At 35.2% G+C, this 24262-nt stretch overlaps 1 protein-coding gene across 1 annotated transcript in view; it reads left to right on the top strand.

Moving 5' to 3' along the window:
* The window catches only part of LOC149801921 (tetratricopeptide repeat protein 37-like), a 160982-nt gene extending 137422 nt beyond the window's left edge, over positions 1–23560 (top strand). Inside the window, exons 36-43 of the mRNA XM_089956305.1 lie at positions 1048–1176; positions 6207–6304; positions 15057–15194; positions 16011–16099; positions 17810–17873; positions 20757–20887; positions 22855–22996; positions 23262–23560. Of these exons, the coding sequence (XP_089812431.1) occupies positions 1048–1176; positions 6207–6304; positions 15057–15194; positions 16011–16099; positions 17810–17873; positions 20757–20887; positions 22855–22996; positions 23262–23336 (866 nt within the window). The 3' untranslated portion in view covers positions 23337–23560. The remainder of the gene's footprint in view (positions 1–1047; positions 1177–6206; positions 6305–15056; positions 15195–16010; positions 16100–17809; positions 17874–20756; positions 20888–22854; positions 22997–23261) is intronic.
* The last annotated feature ends 702 nt before the right edge of the window (positions 23561–24262 follow it).

The raw sequence follows: 24262 nt of genomic DNA on the forward strand, positions 1-24262 counted from the left end.
CCTCAACACAGTTACATTCCTGGAAGAGCTTGCTCATGTGCTCCAGTATTAACTGACAGATGACTTGTGCATGAATTCTTCTATTCAAGAGGAGACCACTCTTATTTGAATTATGTCGTAGTAAGAAGACAACCCTTAAGCATAAAAATTGCTAAAACTAATCAAAAGTCATGTTAATGTCTTTTTCACATGATAGGGCTGGAATTTTGAGGTAGTCCGTGTTCTCAGGTTAACATGGGATAAGCTCGATTCATCCCCTTGCATGGTATAATAGGCAGCTGAAGGAGGCAGGTGTCGCTCTGACTCAGTGTCTAGTGTACTAGACTGGTGACTGAAAGAATGTGGGTTTAAATAAAATCTTACTTCTGGATTAGATGGCATTTTACTCCAATTGCTGGTCACTTAATAACCTACATGTGTTGCTATACTGAGTGGTCCATCTACAGACCTGCAGGTCATTTTTTTTTTGTGCCCCACTCTCATACAAAGGTCATTTGTATAATTATTATAGTATTTTAAAAGATAATATGATCATGTATGGCCAACAAATTTGAAATTTTTGGTCCATGTTGTCCTCGGTCTCGAAGATGTTGGACCACGCTGCTGTACAATATCAAACCAATTGTTTTATGATTAAGTATCATCGAAGAAACATCTTGCACCAAATTTGTACTTTTTCAGCATTTTAAATAAGTACAAATTTATGCATAAGGAACCCAATAGACTTCATTTATTTTATAGTTGCATATGTTACATGATGTTGAATGCTTTCAGAATAAGGAGAGATGTAAACAAGAAAGTTCTCCAATGTAGTAATCATTTTTCCAGTATATGAGAAGAAAAATAAATGTTACGGAAATAGCATTTTTTCATACAGATGCGCTAGGAACAAAATTTGTTTGATTAAATAGTTAAAATTGGAATTTTGATACACTGTATATTTGAGTTGGCTCCCATTTATGTTCATTTCGGTGTCTCTTTAAGGTACCTTCAGACATGAAGCAATTGTTTTCTTTTATATCATGCAATTGGATGACATGTTTTCAGACAAAGCAACCAACAGGGCCATGCTGGCAGCAGCTGTGCATAGTAAGGGGATGCTGGTCCATGCTGAATGCGGAGGACTCAGATTCTTCCAGATGGAGCTTAGGCTTCTAGACAGTCTTCAAGAACAAGGTAATTGTGACCCATCTAGTATTTTGCTTATCATCTCTATACCATTAAGTCTTTATTTTATAAACGCGATGAAACTTGTCTAAACTGAACACTGATGGGACCAAATATGTTGGACCTTTTATAGAAATTACTAGGCAGCTGCAGTTTGACAAGTATGGCTTATGGTTGTACTTTTACAGCAGTTTGACAAGTATGGCTTATGGTTGTACTTTAACAGCAGTTTGACAAGTATGGCTTATGGTTGTACTTTAACAGCAGTTTGAAAAGTATGGCTTATGATTGTACATTAACAGCAGTTTGACAAGTTCAGGTTATGGTTATATTTTAAACAAAATGGAAACATATAAACATCATTTTCGACACTGTCATTGATACATAAACCAAAAAAGAATGTTATAACTTAACTTTAACAGCAGTTCGAAAGTATGGCTTATGGTTGTACTTTAACAGCAGTTTGACAAGTATGGCTTATGGTTGTTCTTTAACAGCAGTTTGACACGTAAGGCTTATGGTTATACTTTAACAGCAGTTTGACAAGTATGGCTTATGGTTGTACTTTAACAGCAGTTTGACAAGTATGGCTTATGGTTGTACTTTAACAGCAGTTTGACAAGTATGGCTTATGGTTGTTCTTTAACAGCAGTTTGACACGTAAGGCTTATGGTTATACTTTAACAGCAGTTTGACAAGTATGGCTTATGGTTGTACTTTAACAGCGGTTTGAAAAGTATGGCTTATGGTTGTACATTAACAGCAGTTTGACAAGTTCAGGTTATGGTTATATTTTAAACAAAATGGAGACATATAAACATCATTTTCGACACTGTCATTGATACATAAACCAAAAAAGAATGTTATAACTTAAAAATTGCATTTTTCATCTTTTCATGAATGAATTTAAGGAGATTGCCCATTTACAATTATCAATGTATGAATGAATCCATTTGCCTCTTTGTCACATAAATACCTTTGTTGTAAAGGGATGTGTGATTCATTGCCAGTAAACTTTTCATGGTAGCATAATTATTAGTATTCATTTTTATCTGCAACTGAAGCATTTACTTTTTAAATAATCATGCATGACTGTCATTTGAAAATATTTTGTTCTTTGCTTTCAAATAGGGTGTCTTTGGTTTTGGTTACAACAAAACAATTCTAGATATAAAAATATGTCAATACATTCAAGCAGAACTGATACTATTTGTAAAATTATTTTCTTTCTTGCCAGCAAAATTAACATTGAGATGCTGCTCAATTAATATTGTATTTACCATTTATATTGGGACGTGATAAAAATAATTACTTTTTTTCCTGTTCCAGAACTTATAGTGAAACTTTTTTCAACTAGTTCACTGTCCCAAGACTTAAGAAACAATATAAATTTGTGTTAAATTTACCCCCCCCTGCACATTGCAGTAAAATAAACAAAATGCTTATTTGATGATAAAATGAAAAAAAAACAACCTTGTATTGTTATCATATATTCCTCTTCTTTTTCATCACAAGCATTACACAATAAAATATATCCATGAACTCTGTATATGTAGCATAGGCATCCATACTGTAGTGTGTATTGCATACGTCTGATAACACAGGACACATTGTTCACTGACATGAACAAATTGTGTTTGGTTATACTCAAAGGTTTGAAAATGTCATCCAACTGAAAACTGGGTCCAACAGAATCACAAATAGGAGGGAAATAATCAACCGATTGCTTGAAGACTTCAGTCTTTCACACATAACATGGTGTTAGGTGCAAAATTACCAAGATTGAATTATATCTAGGTCAGCGAAATGACAGTATTTGCAAATAAAAATCATTATTTAAAAATACATTCACTTGAGTGCAAGTGACAATCTTTTCGCTAGCATAGGTTAAAAAAAGTATTATTAAAGCAAGTTATTGCTGTGTATACTGTTTACCTGCAGACATCAATGCCTAATTAATTATAAATACAGATGCCAAGGAAGTAGAAGCCTGGTTGGTGTATAAATGCAACTGGCACCAAGCAGTAAACTCATTGTTTGAACTTACTGACAAGACATCAAAGACAAAGGTTATTTTTATTACAAAACAAGCCGACCTTGGAAATCGACTGTGGATACTTTTAAGACTTTTTTTTTAAAGTATATCAATACAAAGGTTATGTTATTACAAAGCAAGCTGACCTCAGAAGCCAACTGGATTCTCTTAAGGGTGCCAGGTTTTTTCGTTGTTTCTTGTTTTGTTTTTTTGTACACGTAGCTGAGATATGGAAGCCAACTTTGGTTCCTTTTCACTGGTATTCACAGGAATTTTAAACATACATTAAAACAATGGAACAAATTTTAAAGTGACTCAGTATAATGCTTCATGCATGGTCATCAGTGAGCAGCATCACTCAGAAGATTTAGAGAAAATAAAATCATTGATGAATTTGTGACAAGATGATTTTGCTGACAATATAGCCATTAACATCGATCAGATCCTAGTGTACTTTGATCTCATTCCTGGAAGGACTGATGATAAGATGGGAGCTAAAAGTGTGAGAATTAGCATGACTGGTGTAGATTTGTTAAAATCTGACTTTAGTCCTTACAACAGTTTCTGCTTGAGGAGATTTATTGCCTCCACCAGTAATTTTTCATAGCTTGAGAAAGCTACAAAATATTCATGCACCGAAGATCAGTCATGCTGGAAAAGGGTTGTGTTGACGAGATGATGCTACTGCAGTGGATTAAAGAGTTTTATCTCAAGTATATTTTTATATTTTTGTTAAATAAAATTTCAGTTGGAGTGCATTTTCCAACACATAATTTTCGAATGATTTAGAAGGTGTCCCACAGCTTATGACTTGAAAATAAAACGATGTGTCCCAGAACATACAGTGCACAATAAATTGCTTTAAAATTTTAATTTGTGGTGTCCAAACAAATATGGTGTCCCAACATATATGGTAAATATGGTAACCAGTTTCATTTCCTCTCTCTTCATTGGTTGCTATGCCAGCAGCATTGGCATCACATTGTAAAATGTTTTCAAAACCTAAAATATTATTTTTATTACCCAGTCACAAGTGTCTCTTGTCACCATTATTGTCTGTAAACAAAAGTTTATGTCTAGGGTGTAATGGAACATCAGAATAATACTGGCTTAATGGAACTGTGAAATGGAATGCTCTAAAAATGTAAAAGATAATCAATTACACAAAGAATTTAACAAAATGAACCTTCCAAATAAACACAAAAATAATCCTGTTCCACAGGGATGGCATTGGTATGTACAAAATAAACAATCTTTGGTATGGGGAAAATTGAATAGTAATACTAATGCAAAATGAGTGGGAATTGGTTTGTATTATTAAATAATTACACCATAGTTGACTTTCACACATTTCTGAGCAAATAGGCTTAAAACGCAGTAATTAGGCTGATTAGTTAAGATTTTTGTAGCTATTGCTTGGAATAAAGGAGGGTCCGAAATCCTTATGCATGAATGTTGAGACAAGTCTAATTTGTGCACAAGAAATAAGATTATTTTTACGGGCTTTTCTTCCTCATTGTTCTTAAAGATGTGTGTGTGATTTGGATTTTTTACATTGCTTTAACAATTTTCCAGTCATATTGTTATGGTGTATTGCAGTGTGGTAGTTTACAGTGATGTCAAGCACTGGGGTATCATGTCACCGATATGTAGCATCATTTCCCACCCAGTCACATTATCCTAACAACAGATTGACCAGTCCTAACACTAACCTCTTAATGCTGAGTGCCAAGCGAGGCAGCTGTTAGTACCATTATTATAATCTTTGGTATGACTGGGCTGAGGATCGAACATGCAGTCTCCCACATCCAAGGCAAATGTACTAACCACTATGAAAACAAAGCTCTCATCGGTTACAGATTAGGTACTAAGACAAACCAGTGACAGTAAAATAGACTTTACAAAACAAAACTTCTGTCTTGTCTGTATATAAACATAAACTTCATTCTCTTAACAATCACATTGTTCCTGACATATTAATCACAGACCAGGAAACTTGAAGCAAAATATCCTTTGATTGTGGTCCTGTCTGATCCTAAGGAAACCTCTGTTTGCTGATTGAATTCTGATACCTTTTAAACTCTCTATGTGATGCCTTGGCCTTTAGTCAGTGTGAACAAAAGGTGGTAGCACTCTTTTTTGATGCATATCACAGGGAGAGCTGCAAACTTTGACAGGCAAATCCATGAATTTTTTAGAACCCTTATATACGAACTTTTTTTTTACAAAAGCATGAAAATTGATGCTCACAAAAGTTATGGAATCCAGTATATAAGCATCTTTTTATTGAAGTTAAATTTCTGTTTTGACTGAATCAATAGTTAGGAATTGTAATGATTGTAACTTTTTTATATTTCAAAGCAGGCCAACATGTAAACAAGCTTTCTCATTAAAGGGCACCTGTTGCCCTCCATATTATGTGTTACAATGAAAATGTATTGTCAGAGATGTCCTTATGAGTCGCACATATATGGAAAAATCCTTCATGTCAGATCCATTTAACCCCTAAAAATTAAACTTTACATTTCAAAGAAATATTGCTTGACAAATGGGTGATAAACATTTCAGTCAGCATGCACCTACTTTAAAACCCATTTTGTTTGCAATATACCTCAAACACCCATCAGTCTCATTTACATGAAGTTATACGAGAACACAGACTTGAACACAGGTGCTACAAATACTGATATCAGTTATTTGCGTTGTCATGTAACTGTGACTGATGTATAGCTTCTTTTACTGCCGTAAAAAACGTTTTTATATTAAGTGAAGTTTTCAAATTTTTTTGTAAATCAGGCATGTTTAAAATTACATTAAATGTTAGAAACTTAATTTTAAACTAAATTCTATGTTGTATAATAGTCCTTAACATGAAAATAGTTATACCAAAATAGTATGCTGACCATGTGAACATTTCATAATATGCTCTTTAAAGTTATCAATGTATAGCATGCACAAAAATCATCTGGTTGAAAATTGTGGCTTGTCATCATTTTGTTTTAAGATCTTCCAACCCCTCTGAAGTTGTGGGTATACAAGCAAAGTGTAGTTGCCAGCATGCATTGCAGTGATTTAGACAGAGCTTGGAGGATTATCGATATGGTAAGTTGTTGATTTGTATCAGAGCCACTGTTGCACCATCAGATTAAATACAGTGTGACTCTGCTATAACACGGTAGTTGGGAGCCATAGAATCCGACCGTGTTATGATCCGAACCATGTTATAAGCAACCAAGTCAGTTAGCTGAAGAAAATGTACCCCCCCCCCAAAAAAAAAAACACCAAAGAAAATTGGGGGTAGGGGTGGGTAATAAATGCAGGTCGTAAAATACGTGCTTCGTCGGCACAGTTGCCATCTTGAATTGATGTATATTAAATGAGAAATGCACCTGTAGTGAAAACAGAAGATATAATAGTTTACTTTATTTAGAGAACCATGAATTGGTACATATACGTGAATCCTGTTTATATATAAATGTCTAATGTATAGCATGAATAGAGCATCAACACCGTGTACTCAACTACGAACCTCATCATATACATTGAATCCACAATACAAGTGATTCCATCAAAAATATGCACACACAGAGCTTTAAAATATTCAATGATTTTGTGACAGGTCATATTGGTCTGAGTTCAGTGGAAAAACACAACACAATCACCTAACGAATGACGAAACACATTTACTTTAAAGTACATTGCAAGTCGGTAAAAGTTGGTTTGCGTTTTAAGCCGCCGTTGGTAGCATTCGTAAGCATAAACTTTCTCCTACAAAACAGAAACTTTCACAGCACAGTTAACGTGTTCCAGTCACATTGGAAAATGCAAAAATCCATCAGATTCCATTACTTTTATTTAAGTTTGGTACTGACTTCCTTTGAAGAAAGGTTCTTTGCTGTTATTGAAAGATTGTAGTCAGCTTTCTTTGATGAAGGGTGCATGTGCTATTGAAGTCACTGCTAAAGGACAGCTTTGGAGAACCAAACGAATGCCCATTTCTTATTGTGGCGGCAACATCAAATAATTGTATTGCATGATTGCTGAGCACATTTTCATAACAGTCGGTGCTTCAAAGGTAATCTGTTTCCTTTTAAATTTCAGCAATCTGTTTTATCTGGGTACATTTTTAAAAAGGAATTGGCCATCATTTGGACTATTCTAGTCACTGTCCCTCCAATGCCTACTGAATAAACCAATAAGTAAGATGTATTTTTTTTTTCATTTGTGGTAGCAGCGTCATGCTACCTTCCACGCATGCATCTGAAAATTAACAACGGGTCAACAGACGATAGAGATGCAGGTGTTCTGATGATAGGAATTATTACAGAAAACGTGAGCGTTCTGAAGAACCTAATTCTGAGTGAAACGGAGAGGAATTTTACTTACCATCCACATACAAATGTCAGTCTTTGTAAATATATTAATTACTAGCGATCGGCTGAAAGACCAATGAAAGATAGATTATGAGATAATGCCTCGCCTGGTTGATCTCTGTTACCAGAAATGTCAACAACAAAAACGTGGATATTTCACAACATATAGAACTCGCGCTAGATTTCAGGATAAGCTTATTGTGATATAACAATGCACTGTTTAGATGGTTTGTCAGTATGGACAAAGAATTTGTTTATGTAACAATAGATAAATTTCAGTGCATTTTATATCCAGTTTGCAGCTTCCTTTCACGGGGCCTCTAAATTTCTGCACTCCAAACCAATGGTTGTATATAAAAGTTTAAACAGCCAACAATGTTGCCAACAAATAAAAAAGCCACATGGTAGGTTTTGCAGCCAATAAGGAAAAACAGTTCAGTTTGCAACATTGGAGAAGACCTACACGATCCCAGAATAAACTTTTTATGCATTTTTTCTTCATTTTACTTTTAAGAAGAAAAGAAAAAAATACTTTTTCGTGTACAAGAAAAATACATATTAAATTTCAGGAGTCAAGCCACAATCGTCCTGTATTATTCATACGTGATCTCTTCCCCAAAATGATAAGCAACATTTTACAGGCTTTTTTTTCGTAATACTTAAGAATTTTTTTTGTGCACAAAAAATTACATGTATATGAAATTTCGGGAGCCACGCCATGACCGCATTATATCCGAATTCGCGTTATAATGGAGCGCGCTATAGCAGGGTCACACTGTACTGCCTGACCACAAATGAAGTAATCCACGTCATGTTGAAATCATGACTTCCATTCTCTTTTAAGTTGTGATCTTGTATAGAATACTGACACATAACCCTACCCACATCCTTCTAATCTTACTTGTATTCAGGACTGTAGTTTTGCATAATTAAACTGCTGGTTCACACCAAGGACTGCATGGATAATTTTATGTAAAGAAATATGTGAGATAACTTGAACATTTGAAGAATAAAAGCTTGTCAGAAGTCCACATACACCACAATGTAAGAAATAAAAACAAGAAGCAACTAAGTATGGGACTTGGAATATATTTCATGAATCTAAATATAAGTTTCTTAAGCAGTTACACTTTCAGTGTATAGAGGATATTTTCTTGAAACTAGTGAATAACATATATATTTCAGCTGAAGGGTGAAAAATTTAAGTCTATTCTTTTGGTTTTGGATTCCAAGGAACAATATACCATTTTTGCACTCTCCCATTTGATCACAACATCAGCAAGTTAACTGTGTCATCACTATCTAACAGTCGACCTCGTCAAGAGTGACTCTAGTTTATTTTGATTATTCATCCAAAAACAAATGGCATGTTTATCTTTGGTGAAAGGCAGACACATAAATTTCAGGGTTATTTATTTATTAGTACTACACCATTAAAGACAAATAACAGACATTTTTGAGTGACTACATTTTCTTTTTATTTCTGGAGTTTTGAGTGTGAGTTTCATTTTTGTGCTCAACATTATTGTCTGCACGGGTCCTAATCTGTTTGCACATTATGTCATGGTATATCTAGGTCTTTCTGGCTTTTTGCTCTTCACATAAAATAGAATTGCCAAGGTTTAAAGGCAACCAATTGATAAAATAAGCATTAAAAACCTGGCATATAGAACCTGGCCCAACAGATGCTCTTATTCAGGAGGCTTTCTTATAATAAAGTGATAGAGTTAATGTAAACATATTAGCTGATATCAACTGTTTGAAAGAAAATACTAATTTAGTCACTGGATGAGTGTCCATCAGTTTCAAAAAAAAAAAACTCACGGCAAAATTATTCTTGATGCTATGTTACAGACTACAGTTTGTGTCTGTATACAGAATTCTTCCACATTGCTCAATATATCTCCCTCCAAACATTCCAGTCAATCAATCAAGTTTTAACTGTCTTATTGAATAGTTACCAACACCTTTTGTTTTACATGGCAACTTGAATGGCAATCATATGCTTTGGGGCTGTAAAGTTGTTAACGGGAGAGGGAAGAAAATAGAAGACATTGTTTCAAAACACAATGTTTGCCTATTTAAATGACAAGTCATATAGTCAAATCTGTTTGAAAATGTAGTGGACCAATTGCTCTGTTTCACAAAAGTACTCCTTGATGTTGTGGGTGATACAATTCCAAAACCTTTGAAGTTCCTAAATGTATCAGTAGTACTTGATTTATTCATGCTTCAAAAAGAAGTAATCAGGGAATGAAAAGGACCCTTCCATTATCCAGTACTAGTCCAGTAGTTGAAAATCTACATAAATACAAGACATTTTGGAATAACTTTATCTGTATTATAAGAGAAAGCAGGAGGAAAGCATGGAGATCCTGTTTCTCTTGGTTCAACTTTCACACCTCTGTTAAATCAGTATGGAACATTCTGTGGAATGTCATTGGTAAAAGTAAACACAGCGGTATCAAACACTTCAAGTAATCGAATAAACTGGTCATGACACTACCAGAAATTTACAATACATTCACAGAAACATTCTCCAGAACATCTTCTCAGGAACACTATTCTGGAAACAAGTGCCACATCAGAAACCTGTAATAAATTTCAAATCTTATAATGTTTGAAGATTACAGTAACCATTTGCTCTGAGCGAACTACTTGACACTTTTTCAAGCCCATTATGCATCATCTGGACCAGGTGCTTTCCATTATCAGCTTTTGAAACACTCATCAGACACAGCTCACAATATGCTACTTAACATTTTTATTAAAATTATGAAATAAGCAACTTCCCACGATGATGATGAAAAGCAACAGTGATGCCAGCACCTACACCAGGAAAGGACCAACTGTTCCAACTACATGTACTGTCCCATATTACTGATAGGCTGTATTTGCAGTACCATAAAATGAATGATAAATGACTGACTTTTATGACTTCTTGAGCCCAACAGACTATAAGTCCTTCAGAGTTGATTTAGATGCTAGAGTATCACAGTTGACCATCTTGTCAAACATTTATTGAGGAAGCTTCCTAAAGAAAGAAGATGTAGAAATCATTATATTTGGCCTATGTCAACACTTGGAAGTATGACATGTTGAGCAGCTTATTCAGATGTTGAAAGAGCCACCAATTTATCTTGTATCCAGTTTACAAAAATTATAATTTCAAAATTTAGGTAGGTACCACCCTTTCTGAAATCTACCCTAAGGATGCAGGTTTACCTCAGTCTGAAAGCTACCCTAAGGATGCAGGTTTACCTCAGTCTGAAAGCTACACTAATGATGCAGGTTTACCTCAGTCTGAAAGCTACCCTAAGGATGCAGGTTTACCTCAGTCTGAAAGCTACCCTAAGGATGCAGGCTTACCTTAGTCTGAAAGCTACCCTAAGGATGCAGGTTTACCTTAGTCTGAAATCTACCCTAAGGATGCAGGTTTACCTCAGTCTGAAAGCTACTCTAAGTATGCAGGTTTCCCTCAGTCTGAAAGCTATCCTAAGGATGCAGGTTTACCTTAGTCTGAAAGCTACCCTAAGGATGCAGGTTTACCTCAGTCTGAAAGCTACACTAATGATGCAGGTTTACCTCAGTCTGAAAGCTATCCTAAGGATGCAGGTTTACCTCAGTCTGAAAGCTATCCTAAGGATGCAGGTTTACCTTAGTCTGAAAGCTACCCTAAGGATGCAGGTTTACCTTAGTCTGAAAGCTACCCTAAGGATGCAGGTTTACCTCAGTCTGAAAGCTACACTAATGATGCAGGTTTACCTCAGTCTGAAAGCTACCCTAAGGATGCAGGTTTACCTCAGTCTGAAAGCTTCCCTAAGGATGCCAAGTTTACCTCAGTCTGAAAGCTACCCTAAGGATGCAAGTTTACCTCAGTCTGAAAGCTACCCTAAGGATGCAGGTTTACCTCAGTCTGAAAGCTTCCCTAAGGATGCAGGTTTACCTCAGTCTGAAAGCTTCCCTAAGGATGCAGGTTTACCTCAGTCTGAAAGCTATCCTAAGGATGCAGGTTTACCTTAGTCTGAAAGCTACCCTAAGGATGCATGTTTACCTTAGTCTGAAAGCTACCCTAAGGATGCAGGTTTACCTCAGTCGGAAAGCTACACTAATGATGCAGGTTTACCTCAGTCTGAAAGCTACCCTAAGGATGCAGGTTTACCTCAGTCTGAAAGCTACCCTAAGGATGCAAGTTTACCTCAGTCTGAAAGCTACCCTAAGGATGCAGGTTTACCTCAGTCTGAAAGCTTCCCTAAGGATGCAGGTTTACCTCAGTCTGAAAGCTTCCCTAAGGATGCAGGTTTACCTCAGTCTGAAAGCTATCCTAAGGATGCAGGTTTACCTTAGTCTGAAAGCTACCCTAAGGAAGCAGGTTTACCTCAGTCTGAAAGCTATCCTAAGGATGCAGGTTTACCTTAGTCTGAAAGCTACCCTAAGGATGCAGGTTTACCTTAGTCTGAAAGCTACCCTAAGGATGCAGGTTTACCTCAGTCTGAAAGCTACCCTAAGGATGCAGGTTTACCTCAGAGCAGCATATTTTCAGTCACCATTTTCCACATCAGAATTAAAAATATTCTTAAATGCCTAACCCAGTAACTGACTGTCAATTTAATGTAGACAAAATTGTGATGTAGATAATGAACATTCATACTGTTGGATGCCAGTATGCTTAGAGACTTCAGAAATGGGTACTTATACTATTGGATGCCAGTATGCTTAGAGACTTAAGAAATGGGCATTCATACTATTGGATGCCAGTATGCTTAGAGACTTCAGAAATGGGCATTCATACTATTGGATGCCAGTATGCTTAGAGACTTCGGAAATGGGCATTCATGCTGTTGGATGCCAGTATGCTTAGAGACTTCAGAAATAGGCCAAATAAAACTGGTTTAAACGTTTAAAATCTAAAACTATGTCCTTGTGCTGGTTACTTCAAATGTGTGATGACCTCCAACTGTCTTGATGGTTCTCATACTCCTGTTGTGGTGGAGAGCAAATTTTTAAGACTTATTGTTGAACATAAACTAACATTTCTTTCACATATTAGATACAAAAGGCATAATGCTTAAAAGCCCTGGATTTCATATAAAATGTGGCAAACAAATTGGCAAGCAGGCCAGAAGGTCTTACTTTGACTTTACAGGATTTGGGCAACATGTACACTTAACTATTGCCCATTTGTGAAATTACCAGTTTCAAAATCTTAGCTGCAGATGCTTCATCTGATACACAGTCAAGGACCTAAGCTTTGTCTGGTTGCAATCAGAACCTCCTTCTGCACTGAGGCAAATGAACCACCACTTTATGAAATTGGCTTCTCATCAATGAACTTCAAACTCTTCTCTAGGCCATCTACTTCCATACTGTCCTCCAGTCCATTTGATCTATACATGTACTTCCAAACTCTCCTCTAGGCCATCTAATCTATACATGTACTTCCAACCTCTCCTCTAGGCCATCTAATCTATACATGTACTTCCAAGCTGTCCTCCAGTCCATTTGATCTATACATGTACTTCCAAACTCTCCTCTAGGCCATCTAATTTATGCATCTACTTCCATACTGTCCTCCAGTCCATTTGATCTATACATGTACTTCCAAACTCTCTCTAGGCCATCTAATCTATACATGTACTTCCAAACTCTCCTCTAGGCCATCTTATCTGTACATGTACTTCCAAACTCTCTAGGCCATCTAATCTATACATGTACTTCCAAGCTGTCCTCCAGTCCGTCTGATCTATACATGTACCTCCAAACTGTCCTCCAGTCCATCTAATCTATACATGTACTTCCAAACTCTCCTCCAGTCCATCTAATCTATACATGTACTTCCAAACTCTCCTCCAGTCCATCTAATCAATACATGTACTTCCAAACTCTCCTCCAGTCCATCTAATCTATACATGTACCTCCAAACTGTCTTCCAGTCCATTTGATCTATATATGTACTTACTAGCTGTCCTCCAGTCCATCTGATCAATACATGTACTTCCAAGCTCGTATCAGTCCATCTAATCTGTTCATGTACTAACAAACTGTCCTCAGTCCATCTAATCTATAAATGTACTGACGAACTGTCATCAGTCCATCTAATCTATAAACATACTAACAAACTGTCCTCAGTCCATCTAATCTATAAATGTACTAACGAACTGTTCTCAGTCCATCTAATCTATAAATGTACTAACGAACTGTCCTCAATCCATCTAATCTATAAATGTACTAACAAACTATCCTCAGTCCATCTAATCTATACATAAACTTCCAAAACTGTCCCCCAGTCCATCTAATCTAAATGACCCAACTGTCCTCCAGTCCAACTAATCCTGCATATTATATCAATTTTAAGCTCATATGCCAAACAATGTACACTTAGAAACCAAATTGCAATCCAATTTTGGTATACAAATTCATCAACACCTGGAAGCAATGAAACTTAGTGTTGCAAATAATGCAAAATTCTGTATTCCCACTTTGGTTATCTAAACCTGCCAAAATAATATTGGATCTGATGAATTCAACAAGCCTTCCAAAAAGCTCACTTTTCAGGGTAAATTCAGTTAAATTAAAGCGTTCTCTCTTAGCACTCTCTCTCTGTATTCAGACAGTTTGAAAGAGGGAAACAAGGTTGGGGCTTCCATAACAACACCCTGTGGCACTATCTCAGACTTGAAATATTGTATATATCATTATGTTCTTCATATTTGGCAGACTGTGTGGAGTGAAAACAAGCCAGCTTTAGACCATCAAACCCACCATTAGATAATGGTATTCCTTGTATTGAACATATTACAGAGATGAAATAGCTTTGTACTGATCAAGAATCAGATGTACATTCTTGTCTCATTCATACTTTATGAAGGGTGAACCTTAAACAGAGTGCCCTGGCAGTGTCCGCTGACAGTGGAATGTATTCTTGTTGAGTATGTCATCATCCACCTTGTGAGACAAAAGTATTTTGATATTCATGAAGAACCTTTATGGTGAATAACCACCAGTGAAAATGTTGGATTTATTGTAAGAATCCAGGTGATATAAAACATTTTGATCATTAAGTTTTACCAATTCTTTATGCTGTAGCTTTATTTTGTATTTTCGTTATACCTTTCAAAAAATTTTAACTTAACTTTTTAACTTTTATTGGTTGTAAATGTTTATTGTGGGCAAAATGTTTTTTCTTTCTACACTTTATTTTGCAATACTTTGTGTTTGCATTTTTGGAAGTTTTATATTTATTGGTACTTCATAGCTGGTTTTGTGTTGATTTACTGTTAAGCACAGCAACAGCTACTACTACTGCTTTGCCCTTTATGATTTGGTGTTCTTAATATATGCTGTCTATTCACGGTAATATCACAGCTACTAATTCCTAATGATGTTGAAAGAGCCCACTGTCAATTTAACAAAGGGACCAAATTAGGTCTCATAACATGCTTTGTCTGCTTTTGTTTACTTAGCTATGTAAATTATTTCAGCTGAAGCAAGATTTTCCAAATGATGAGAGAGTGGAAATCTTCAGACAGGTGATGTTATATGCAGCACAGAGGGATGCATCCAAGTTGTCAAAACTGTTGACACAGTCATCCTGCTCTTTAGACCTGTATTACTGGCAGGTAAATTTTAAAATAGAAATCTCTTTTCTTTAATTGTGCAAGAAGTTGCACCATGCATATACATTATATGAGATCGTATTTGTTTTGCTGAGTTGAGCATTTACCAGAATTATTGGTTACACTGATTAAACAGTTTAAGGTGTCATGTTTTGCCAGTTGTTTTAAAATGTTCACATATTTTTATACATGGTTAATCACTAAAAATAAATTTTTTTCTGTTAAAATAATGTAATCTTTTCATGAATGTGATAAAATGCCCAACGCCTTTACATTGCAATATGTCAATATGTCCAAGTAATGTAATCACTGTATTTATATGACAGCTACATTACCTTACATTTATAATGATACTTAAAATCATTGAAACTGGTTGCTTGGTTGTGAATTCATTTATTTTATTGTAAAACATTGTTTTTGTTGGGAATTTTTGGTTATGGGGAAAATGGTCCTGTCATATTTTTGGATGTTTAACTGTTAAATTTGTCTTCTATTTTGAGGCTTGTGACAGAAGTTGCCACAAATTCCAAAATAAATGGTACCATCAGAGACAAAGACAACATCATTACCATAAATTCCATAAAAAATGGTACCATCAGAGACAAAGATGACATTATTAGCACATATTCCATAAAAAATGGTACCATCAGAGACAAAGATGACATTATTACCACAAATTCCATAAAAAATGGTACCATCAGAGATAAAGATGAAAACATAAAAATACAACAGCAGTTGTGGCATATTATATTTTTTCACTTATTTAGAAAACTTCATATCTGATGGATACTTGTGTGATATCCTTGACATATTTTCTAGATCCTGGTGGAACTATACCTATCCCGAGGAATGAAGCAGGAGGTAGAATTGACCATTAGACATTGCCTGAAATCAGCTCAGGGGGCCAGGTTAGTTGTTGTCCTGTGGAAAGAAATTTTAATGCAAAGAACATAGCCAATACTAATGTAGTACCTGTCCAGAGAATCTTACAGATACACTTTAGATATGCATTCACTTCACTTGAGATAATGATGCCAGTAAATTACCAGAAGAATACCAATAAACAGATTCGATTAGTAAATTTTGTACTAGCAAATACAGTACCCTCTCCCAGTCAGAATGATAATTTTGTGGAACAAATGCACATAAGAAGTATGAAGGCTTTGTCAGAGTTAAAACCTTGATTATTGACAGTATAAACCTCATCTGAGTTTAAACCATATTATATATTATATAAACATTGAGTTCAGTCCTTGATTATTGCCAGTATAAACATTGAGTTCAGACCTTGATTATTGCCAGTATAAACATTGAGTTCAGACCTTGATTATTGATAATATAAACCATTGAATTCAGACCTTGATTATTGCCAGTATAAACATTGAGTTCAGTCCTTGATTATTGCCAGTATAAACATTGAGTTCAGACCTTGATTATTGATAATATAAACCATTGAATTCAGACCTTGATTATTGCCAGTATAAACATTGAGTTCAGTCCTTGATTATTGCCAGTATAAACATTGAGTTCAGACCTTGATTATTGATAATATAAACCATTGAATTCAGACCTTGATTATTGCCAGTATAAACATTGAGTTCAGTCCTTGATTATTGCCAGTATAAACATTGAGTTCAGTCCTTGATTATTGCCAGTATAAACATTGAGTTCAGTCCTTGATTATTGCCAGTATAAACATTGAGTTCAGTCCTTGATTATTGCCAGTATAAACATTGAGTTCAGACCTTGATTATTGATAAGATAAACATTGAATTCAGATGTTGATTATTGATAATATTAACACTGAGTTCAGACCTTGATTATTGATAATATTAACCGTATGGCTAAGAGGAATCACCATGGTTTGTACAACCTTGAAAAGTCCTTGAACTTTACAACAGTTGGTTTTATCTTTCAAAAGTCTTTGAATTTGAGGAAAAAACTCTTGAATTTTTTACCCAGAATCGATAGATTTATTTTAACATTCTGCAAATCATTAAAGCAAAATGAAATATATTACCAGAGTTTTTGTTACTTATGTAATTTCCACAAAGTTTTTACAAAAAAAGGAATCAAATTGGGTAGATCAAAGGATCAAATGTAGAACAGCACAGGTTCATTTACAAAGTAGTATGTGTGTATGTGTGTGTGTGCATGCATGTGTGTGTTTGTGTGTACATCTGTGCATGTGTATATGAATCAATTCTTGAGAGATAAAATACTCCTTGAAAACATTTGGAAATCCTTGAGAGAAAAAAAATTTAAAAGCTGTATGAACCATGTTTGTTTGGGTTAGCAAAGCAGAGTTGTTTATCCATTTTGTGCATGATTTTATATTTTCAGAAAGTGTAGTTTTAAAGACACTTTGTTCTGTATTCCTCCTTCATTCATCTTATTAATAAACAAAAGTTCTAGTGTTTTCTGACCAGTTGAAACTTAGCTGATAACCTGTTGTTGTTGAAGGAATGAAAAGTCCCATAAAATATATGCATCTTTTTTAAAAGTTATTTGGATGGAAATAAAATACTTGTCAAGGGAAGCCCTACTGTCATGTTTTAAAATTGACCATTTATTCATACTTCTGTACTTTTTATCCATGACATTAATTGTATTTACAGTTTGAAGCAAACGAAGTTGGCCTCCCTAACTAAGCTGGCACACTTCATGTACAGAGAGATACTGGTATGGTAATTTAGTTTACATTTTATCAGCTTCATTTTAGTCAGGGCTGTTCCACTAAAATATATGTGCAACCCAGGGAAGGCACTTTTAATATAGAGTAGTCACCCATAGATGCATTTAGAATTTTGTATCGTTTTCATACAAATCCTTTCTGTAATCTGAGTGCCCTAGCATACATTTTTAAAACTTGCCTTTCCTGGGTACCATTTACGTTTAAATCGAAAAGCCCTCAGTTGCATGTCTATATGATTGTCATTGATGGGGTTATACTGAAGTCAGTTGCATGTCTGTATGATTGTTATAGAGGGGGAGTTGCATGTCTATATGATTGTTATAGAGGGGGAGTTCCATGTCTATTTGATTGCCATTGAGGGGGTTATACAGAAGTTGGTTGCTTGTCTGTATGATTGCTATAGAGGGGGTTATACTGAAGTCAGTTGCATGTCTATATGATTGTTATTGAGGGGGTTATACTGAAGTCAGTTGCATGTCTATATGATTGTTATTGAGGGGGTTATACTGAAGTCAGTTGCATGTCTATGTGATGGTTATGGGGGGGGTTATACTGAAGTTGGTTGCATGTCTGTATGATTGTTATAGAGGGAGAGTTGCATGTCTATATGATTGTTATAGAGGGGGTTGTACTGAAGTCAGTTGCATGTCTATATGATTGTTATAGAGGGGGTTATACTGAAGTTGGTTGCATGTCTGTATGATTCTTATAGAGGGGGAGTTGCATGTCTATATGATTGTTATAGAGGGGGTTATACTGAAGTTGGTTGCATGTCTGTATGATTGTTATAGAGGGGGTTATACTGAAGTTGGTTGCATGTCTATATGATTGTTATAGAGGGAGTTATATTGAAGTCAGTTGCATATGTATATGATTGTTATTGAGGGGGTTATACTGAAGTTGCATTTCTGTATGATTGTTATAGAGGGAGTTATATTGAAGTCAGTTGCATGTCTATATGATTGTTATTGAGGGAGTTGTACTGAAGTCAGTTGCATGTCTGTGTGATTGTTATTGAGGGGGTTATACTAAAGTCAGTTGCATGTCTATATGATTGTTATTGAGGGGGTTATACTAAAGTCAGTTGCATGTCTATATGATTGTTATTGAGGGAGTTGTACTGAAGTCAGTTGCATGTCTGTGTGATTGTTATTGAGGGGGTTATACTAAAGTCAGTTGCATGTCTATATGATTGTTATTGAGGGGGTTATACTAAAGTCAGTTGCATGTCTATATGATTGTTATTGAGGGGGTTATACTAAAGTCAGTTGCATGTCTATATGATTGTTATTGAGGGGGTTATACTAAAGTCAGTTGCATGTCTATATGATTGTTATTGAGGGGGTTATACTGAAGTCAGTTTGTCCATCCATCTGTCCTGCTTTTTCTTAACTTAGTATCTCCAGAACCCTATGAGATGTAGTTGTGAAATTTTATATGCTTTTGTGTCATGCATAGGTGTTAGTCTTTTTAAAAGAGTTTGATTTATTTACTTTTTTTAAAAAATGACTTTTATATTTTAATTGATTGTTCACTATTTTTTCTATACATGTTTGTTTTGTGCCTTTTGGGGATGCCAAAACTTAATCCGCACTTTGTAGCCATGATGGTGTTGATGTGCCATTAACCAATATATTTACTTATATTTACAGGAAACCTGTCTTTAAATACTTAAAAGGATCACTAATATTTGTCCCTTCAAACAGGTGTTCATTATATTCAGATTGGCAATTAAAAATTCAACTAGTGGGATTCATACCTGTCCTCTGAGAGAAGTTGCTCACTAAGACAGGTTTCTCTGCCTATCTGTTTAGAATAGTAATATTTTAACGAATAAAATTTGTCTGGTACTTTATCGTTCAGCATATTTTTCTCCTCTGTACAAGCATGTTAATCTTTTATCCATATAAAGGTTTAATGTAATGAATGAGTGGAAATAATTTACCCAAGTATAGTCCAGAACCGAAAGTTGAGGGGGAGGGGAATCTCTAAATATGGAAGGTATTCAAAAAAGAAATAGGTGGGACTTACAAATATGATGTGTGACTTTTGCCACTTTCAGTGCACAGTTTGAAAAATTTGATTGAATCTTGTAATCGCATGTTGGGGAATAAACACTTGATTTGCTATATTTGCTTATGTGCACAAAATGTCCAGTTGCAGACAGCAAAGACCATAACCTTCAGTTACATAATTGTATTATCAGATCAGGGTCTGTACTTTTCACTCTGTGTGATTTCAGATCAGGATCTGGATCTCTTTTACATATCTAGCTAACAGCATAGAACCTGATCTGCTGCCAGTGTATTGTGTAATGGCATGTCAGGCTATTATGATTACTTTTACACTGCATCTGAGCAGATACAGTCACAGATCCATTTATCTGACAGTTAAATTCTGTTTTTCTGGCATTTAGGTTAGGCATGCCTTGAGGTAAATTAACATTGTTAGACTTTAGTTTATTATTAATATCTTTTGATGCAAACCGCTCTGGTGTCATTGTGGTTACAGCATCTGCCTTGGATACGGGAGGTCATGGGCTCGATCCCCAGCCGAGTCATACCAAAGACTTATTAAAATGGTACTAACAGCTGCCTTGCTTGGCGATCAGCATTAAGAGGTTAGTGTAAAAACTGGTCAGCTTGGTGTCAGGATAATGTGCCTGGGTGGAACATCATGCTACATGTTTGTGGCATGATGCTTCAGTGCTAGACATCACTATAAACTGCCACACTGCAGATATCGTAGTGATATGACTGAAAAATTGTTAAAGCTACGTTAAAAATCAAAATCAATCACTCACTCTTGATGCACTTTGATGCAGTAGAGAAGTAAAATTAGTTGTAATCATACTTTTAATTTGATTTTAGAAAGGAGATGCAGATACATCACATCTGAAAGGTTTATTTGAAGAGGCAATTCAGGAGATGTACCATTTTGAACCACACAACACTGTTGCCGGACTAATGCAGGCTGCTCTTAGCTTGCAGGATAATATGAGGTTTGCAACATTGTTTTTTGATTACATGATATCATACATGCAAGATTCAACATTGACATATTTTTTATTGAACACAAATCAGTATCTTGAAGGATGACGGTTCAATAACTTGCTATTTTTATGTAAAAAAATAATGATTACGAAGTTAAACAAACTTGGCATATTCTTATATTTTGACATTACCTGAGAGGAGTTCATTAATCTACTATGATGTCAGATTGAAGGTCAAAGGCCATAACAATAATTATTATCCTGCAACTCATGCTTGCATTGACTCATTATAATGTATTCAGTAACTAAAGCTTTATTGGTTTAAAACTGCAAAAATGCCACATGTACCCTCAGATGTCACGTGACTACCTTTTTCAGCAGTGTAGATTTTGACATCCTTTCCATATGTAAAAAAAAAAACAGTTACTGCAGATATCATTTTCAGAAATTGTGATCAGGAAGTGTGCTTTACACACAGGTGTAAAGTGTATTGGTGGAAATGAAAACATGCAACTGATCATTAGCTTAACTAGATCTTTGGAAAACAACAAATTTATTTATATATGCTGTTCATTACTCACAGATCCATCTATACAACTCAGTCCTCACAGATCCATCTATACAACTCAGTCCTCACAGATCCATCTATACAACTCAGTACTCACAGATCCATCTATACAACTCATTACTCACAGATCCATCTATACAACTCAGTACTCACTGATCCATCTATACAACTCAGTCCTCACAGATCCATCTATACAACTCAGTACTTACAGATCCATCTATACAACTCATTACTCACAGATCCATCTATACAACTCAGTACTCACAGATCCATCTATACAACTCTTTGCTCACAGATCCATCTATACAACTCAGTACTCACAGATCCATCTATACAACTTAGTACTCACAGATCCATCTCTACAACTCACACTCCTACTACAAACTCTGCATTCACAGTTGGACTACATTCCTTGTTGTATTTGGTGCAGCATTCCATGTGTATAAAGGAACATTTACATAGGAACTAATCCACATGCAAAGTCACAATCAGATGTTTGTGTTGGTTAAAGAGAATAACAGTTTTGCTTTAGCAGTGGATTGTGTGCTTGACCTTTGGACAGTACATAATCTAGTTTGGAACTCGATTTCATTCAAAGAAACTTCTATTTGCATAATTAATTGTTCAGCTTATTGTGATTTTTTAAAAATAATGATCACATGTGATTCATCTTTTGTCAGTTTATTGACAGTTTTTACATTCCTGTATCTTATTGAATTTGATGAGCTTTAGGATGTCAAAGCTGTTTAAACTACAGATTATCAAACAGTGATATGGTTAAGCTCAAACTGGATAAAAACTTGCCAGAGTTGAATAGAAACAAATTTGTAATCATTTTTTTGTTATTATTATAGGATCAGTAAAATAGATAATTAATGTCTCCTAATTCAAGATTTATTTGTTCTTGGGTGAAAACATTAAGACAGTTTGGGCAAATCCTGCTGTCTTAACATTTTATAATCTTAAACCAAATAAACCTTATATTGAAAGTCATGCTAATATAGTATTCTATATTTATACTGCACTTTCGTAGTGAACATGTTAACTATACATATAAGTAAATATATTTGTTACAAAACTGGGTATGTTAGAGTTTCACATGAACATCTGAATTAGTTTTAGTTCACAACAAAAAAACAGGAGGAAAGACAGTTACTCACAGTGGATTTCTACATAATCCTTCAGCCAGTAGAGTATCAATCCCTTTAAGGGACTTTTGTATATTGTTTGCAACCTTGTCCCCTGATGACAAATATTTGGACTTACCAATGTTATCAGAGTGTTTTCATCAGATCTATGGAGATCAATAGAAACTAAATCATATCTGTGTATTTAATCATGATATATCATTTTGATTATTCCAAGTCTGTGATAGGAAAAAAGTGTATTTAGATAATGTTAATTGCAGATTGGCCAAACATCAGTTCCAGGGACTTCTCAGCAGCAGCAGCCATCATTTGACTGGAGGTAGAGGTCATGACCTCTCTCTTGCTCGACAAGCTCTAATCCACATCCTAGTCAAGCTTAATAAGGATCTTGATTTAGTCCAGGTAAGTCAGCAAAGCATTTGACTAAGGTGATTAATACAGTAGTGTCACACCTTTCTGGTTCATAGTAATCACTGTCGACATTAAACCTGCATATAAATGATACTTAAAAGACATCAAACATTTTTCATTGACATGTTCTTTTTTTACAAAGGTGAAATATGTGTAGCAAGGTATTATTTAAAGGATGTGTATACAAAACATAAGTAAATACAGTAACTTCTTTATCTTTATACATAATTAAACTGGTGTAATGTTTGTATTTCAGGTCATCATCAGTGAGGCAGAAGAATGTAAGGACTTAGAGACTATTCAGTTTTACCAGAGACTGAAGCCATCTTAATCATTACAATATGACAGACTCTGTTGCTATTAGTGTCAAAACGGCATGAACCACCTTTTCTTCACCAAGCACTTTCAGTGAAAATTAATCCAAGTGGAAAGAGTATTGAAAATTACTTTTGTTTCTATTAAATTCACATGGAAGCTCAAATCATGTACTTACTTATAGATTGAGTTGATCAAATGTCTGGAGTAATTTAATAAATGAAACCACATGGTCGTGTAGTTGTGTCTGGAGTTATGTACATGCAATATACAACATTAACCCATCTTGGTTGCTGATGCAAGTTGAAGCTGTGCCTGAACAGAACATCTTTGCATAACTGATATACATGTACCAAATCAGCCCTGTATTTAGGTATATATATATTTTAAAGATACCATTCCAAGTTACATCGATAATCATCAAAGAGAAGCATCTGTTGTTCGATTCACAGAGCTTGGAAAAGAATTCACTATAAACAAGCAAAACTGCATTGCTCAGACATACTACATGTCATGTAGTCACCAAGAAAACAAAAGTTGATAGATGGTTGTGATAGGTAAATAGATAATTAAATAAATGAGGCAGAATTGATGGCTTTTATGACCAACTGTTGTGAATTCTGATAGACATACATGTGTCTTATATGGAGTTAGTCTTGGTTAGAAGAGCTATGGCCCCTGATTGCAGGTCCTTGTGACTTTGGTTTCTGCAAGAATACCTCATGAAAATGTTTTGGATCCGAACCAAATCCGGCATGAAGCATTATGTTCAAGAGACCTTAAATGAGTTTAATTTCATGTTCCAAGCTATCATTTAGAAGAGTTGTGGCCCCTAACTTTGATTCAGCCAGTTTCTGCTGATGAGACATTCAATCAGTTGGATTTTCAGTATACCTCATCATCATTTAAATGAATTAAGGATACAAAATGCCCACCTCCAAA

Source organism: Sinohyriopsis cumingii, chromosome 4 (assembly GCF_028554795.1).
Source record: "Sinohyriopsis cumingii isolate HCF-2022 chromosome 4, ASM2855479v2, whole genome shotgun sequence".
In the NCBI taxonomy this organism is placed as follows: domain Eukaryota; kingdom Metazoa; phylum Mollusca; class Bivalvia; order Unionida; family Unionidae; genus Sinohyriopsis; species Sinohyriopsis cumingii.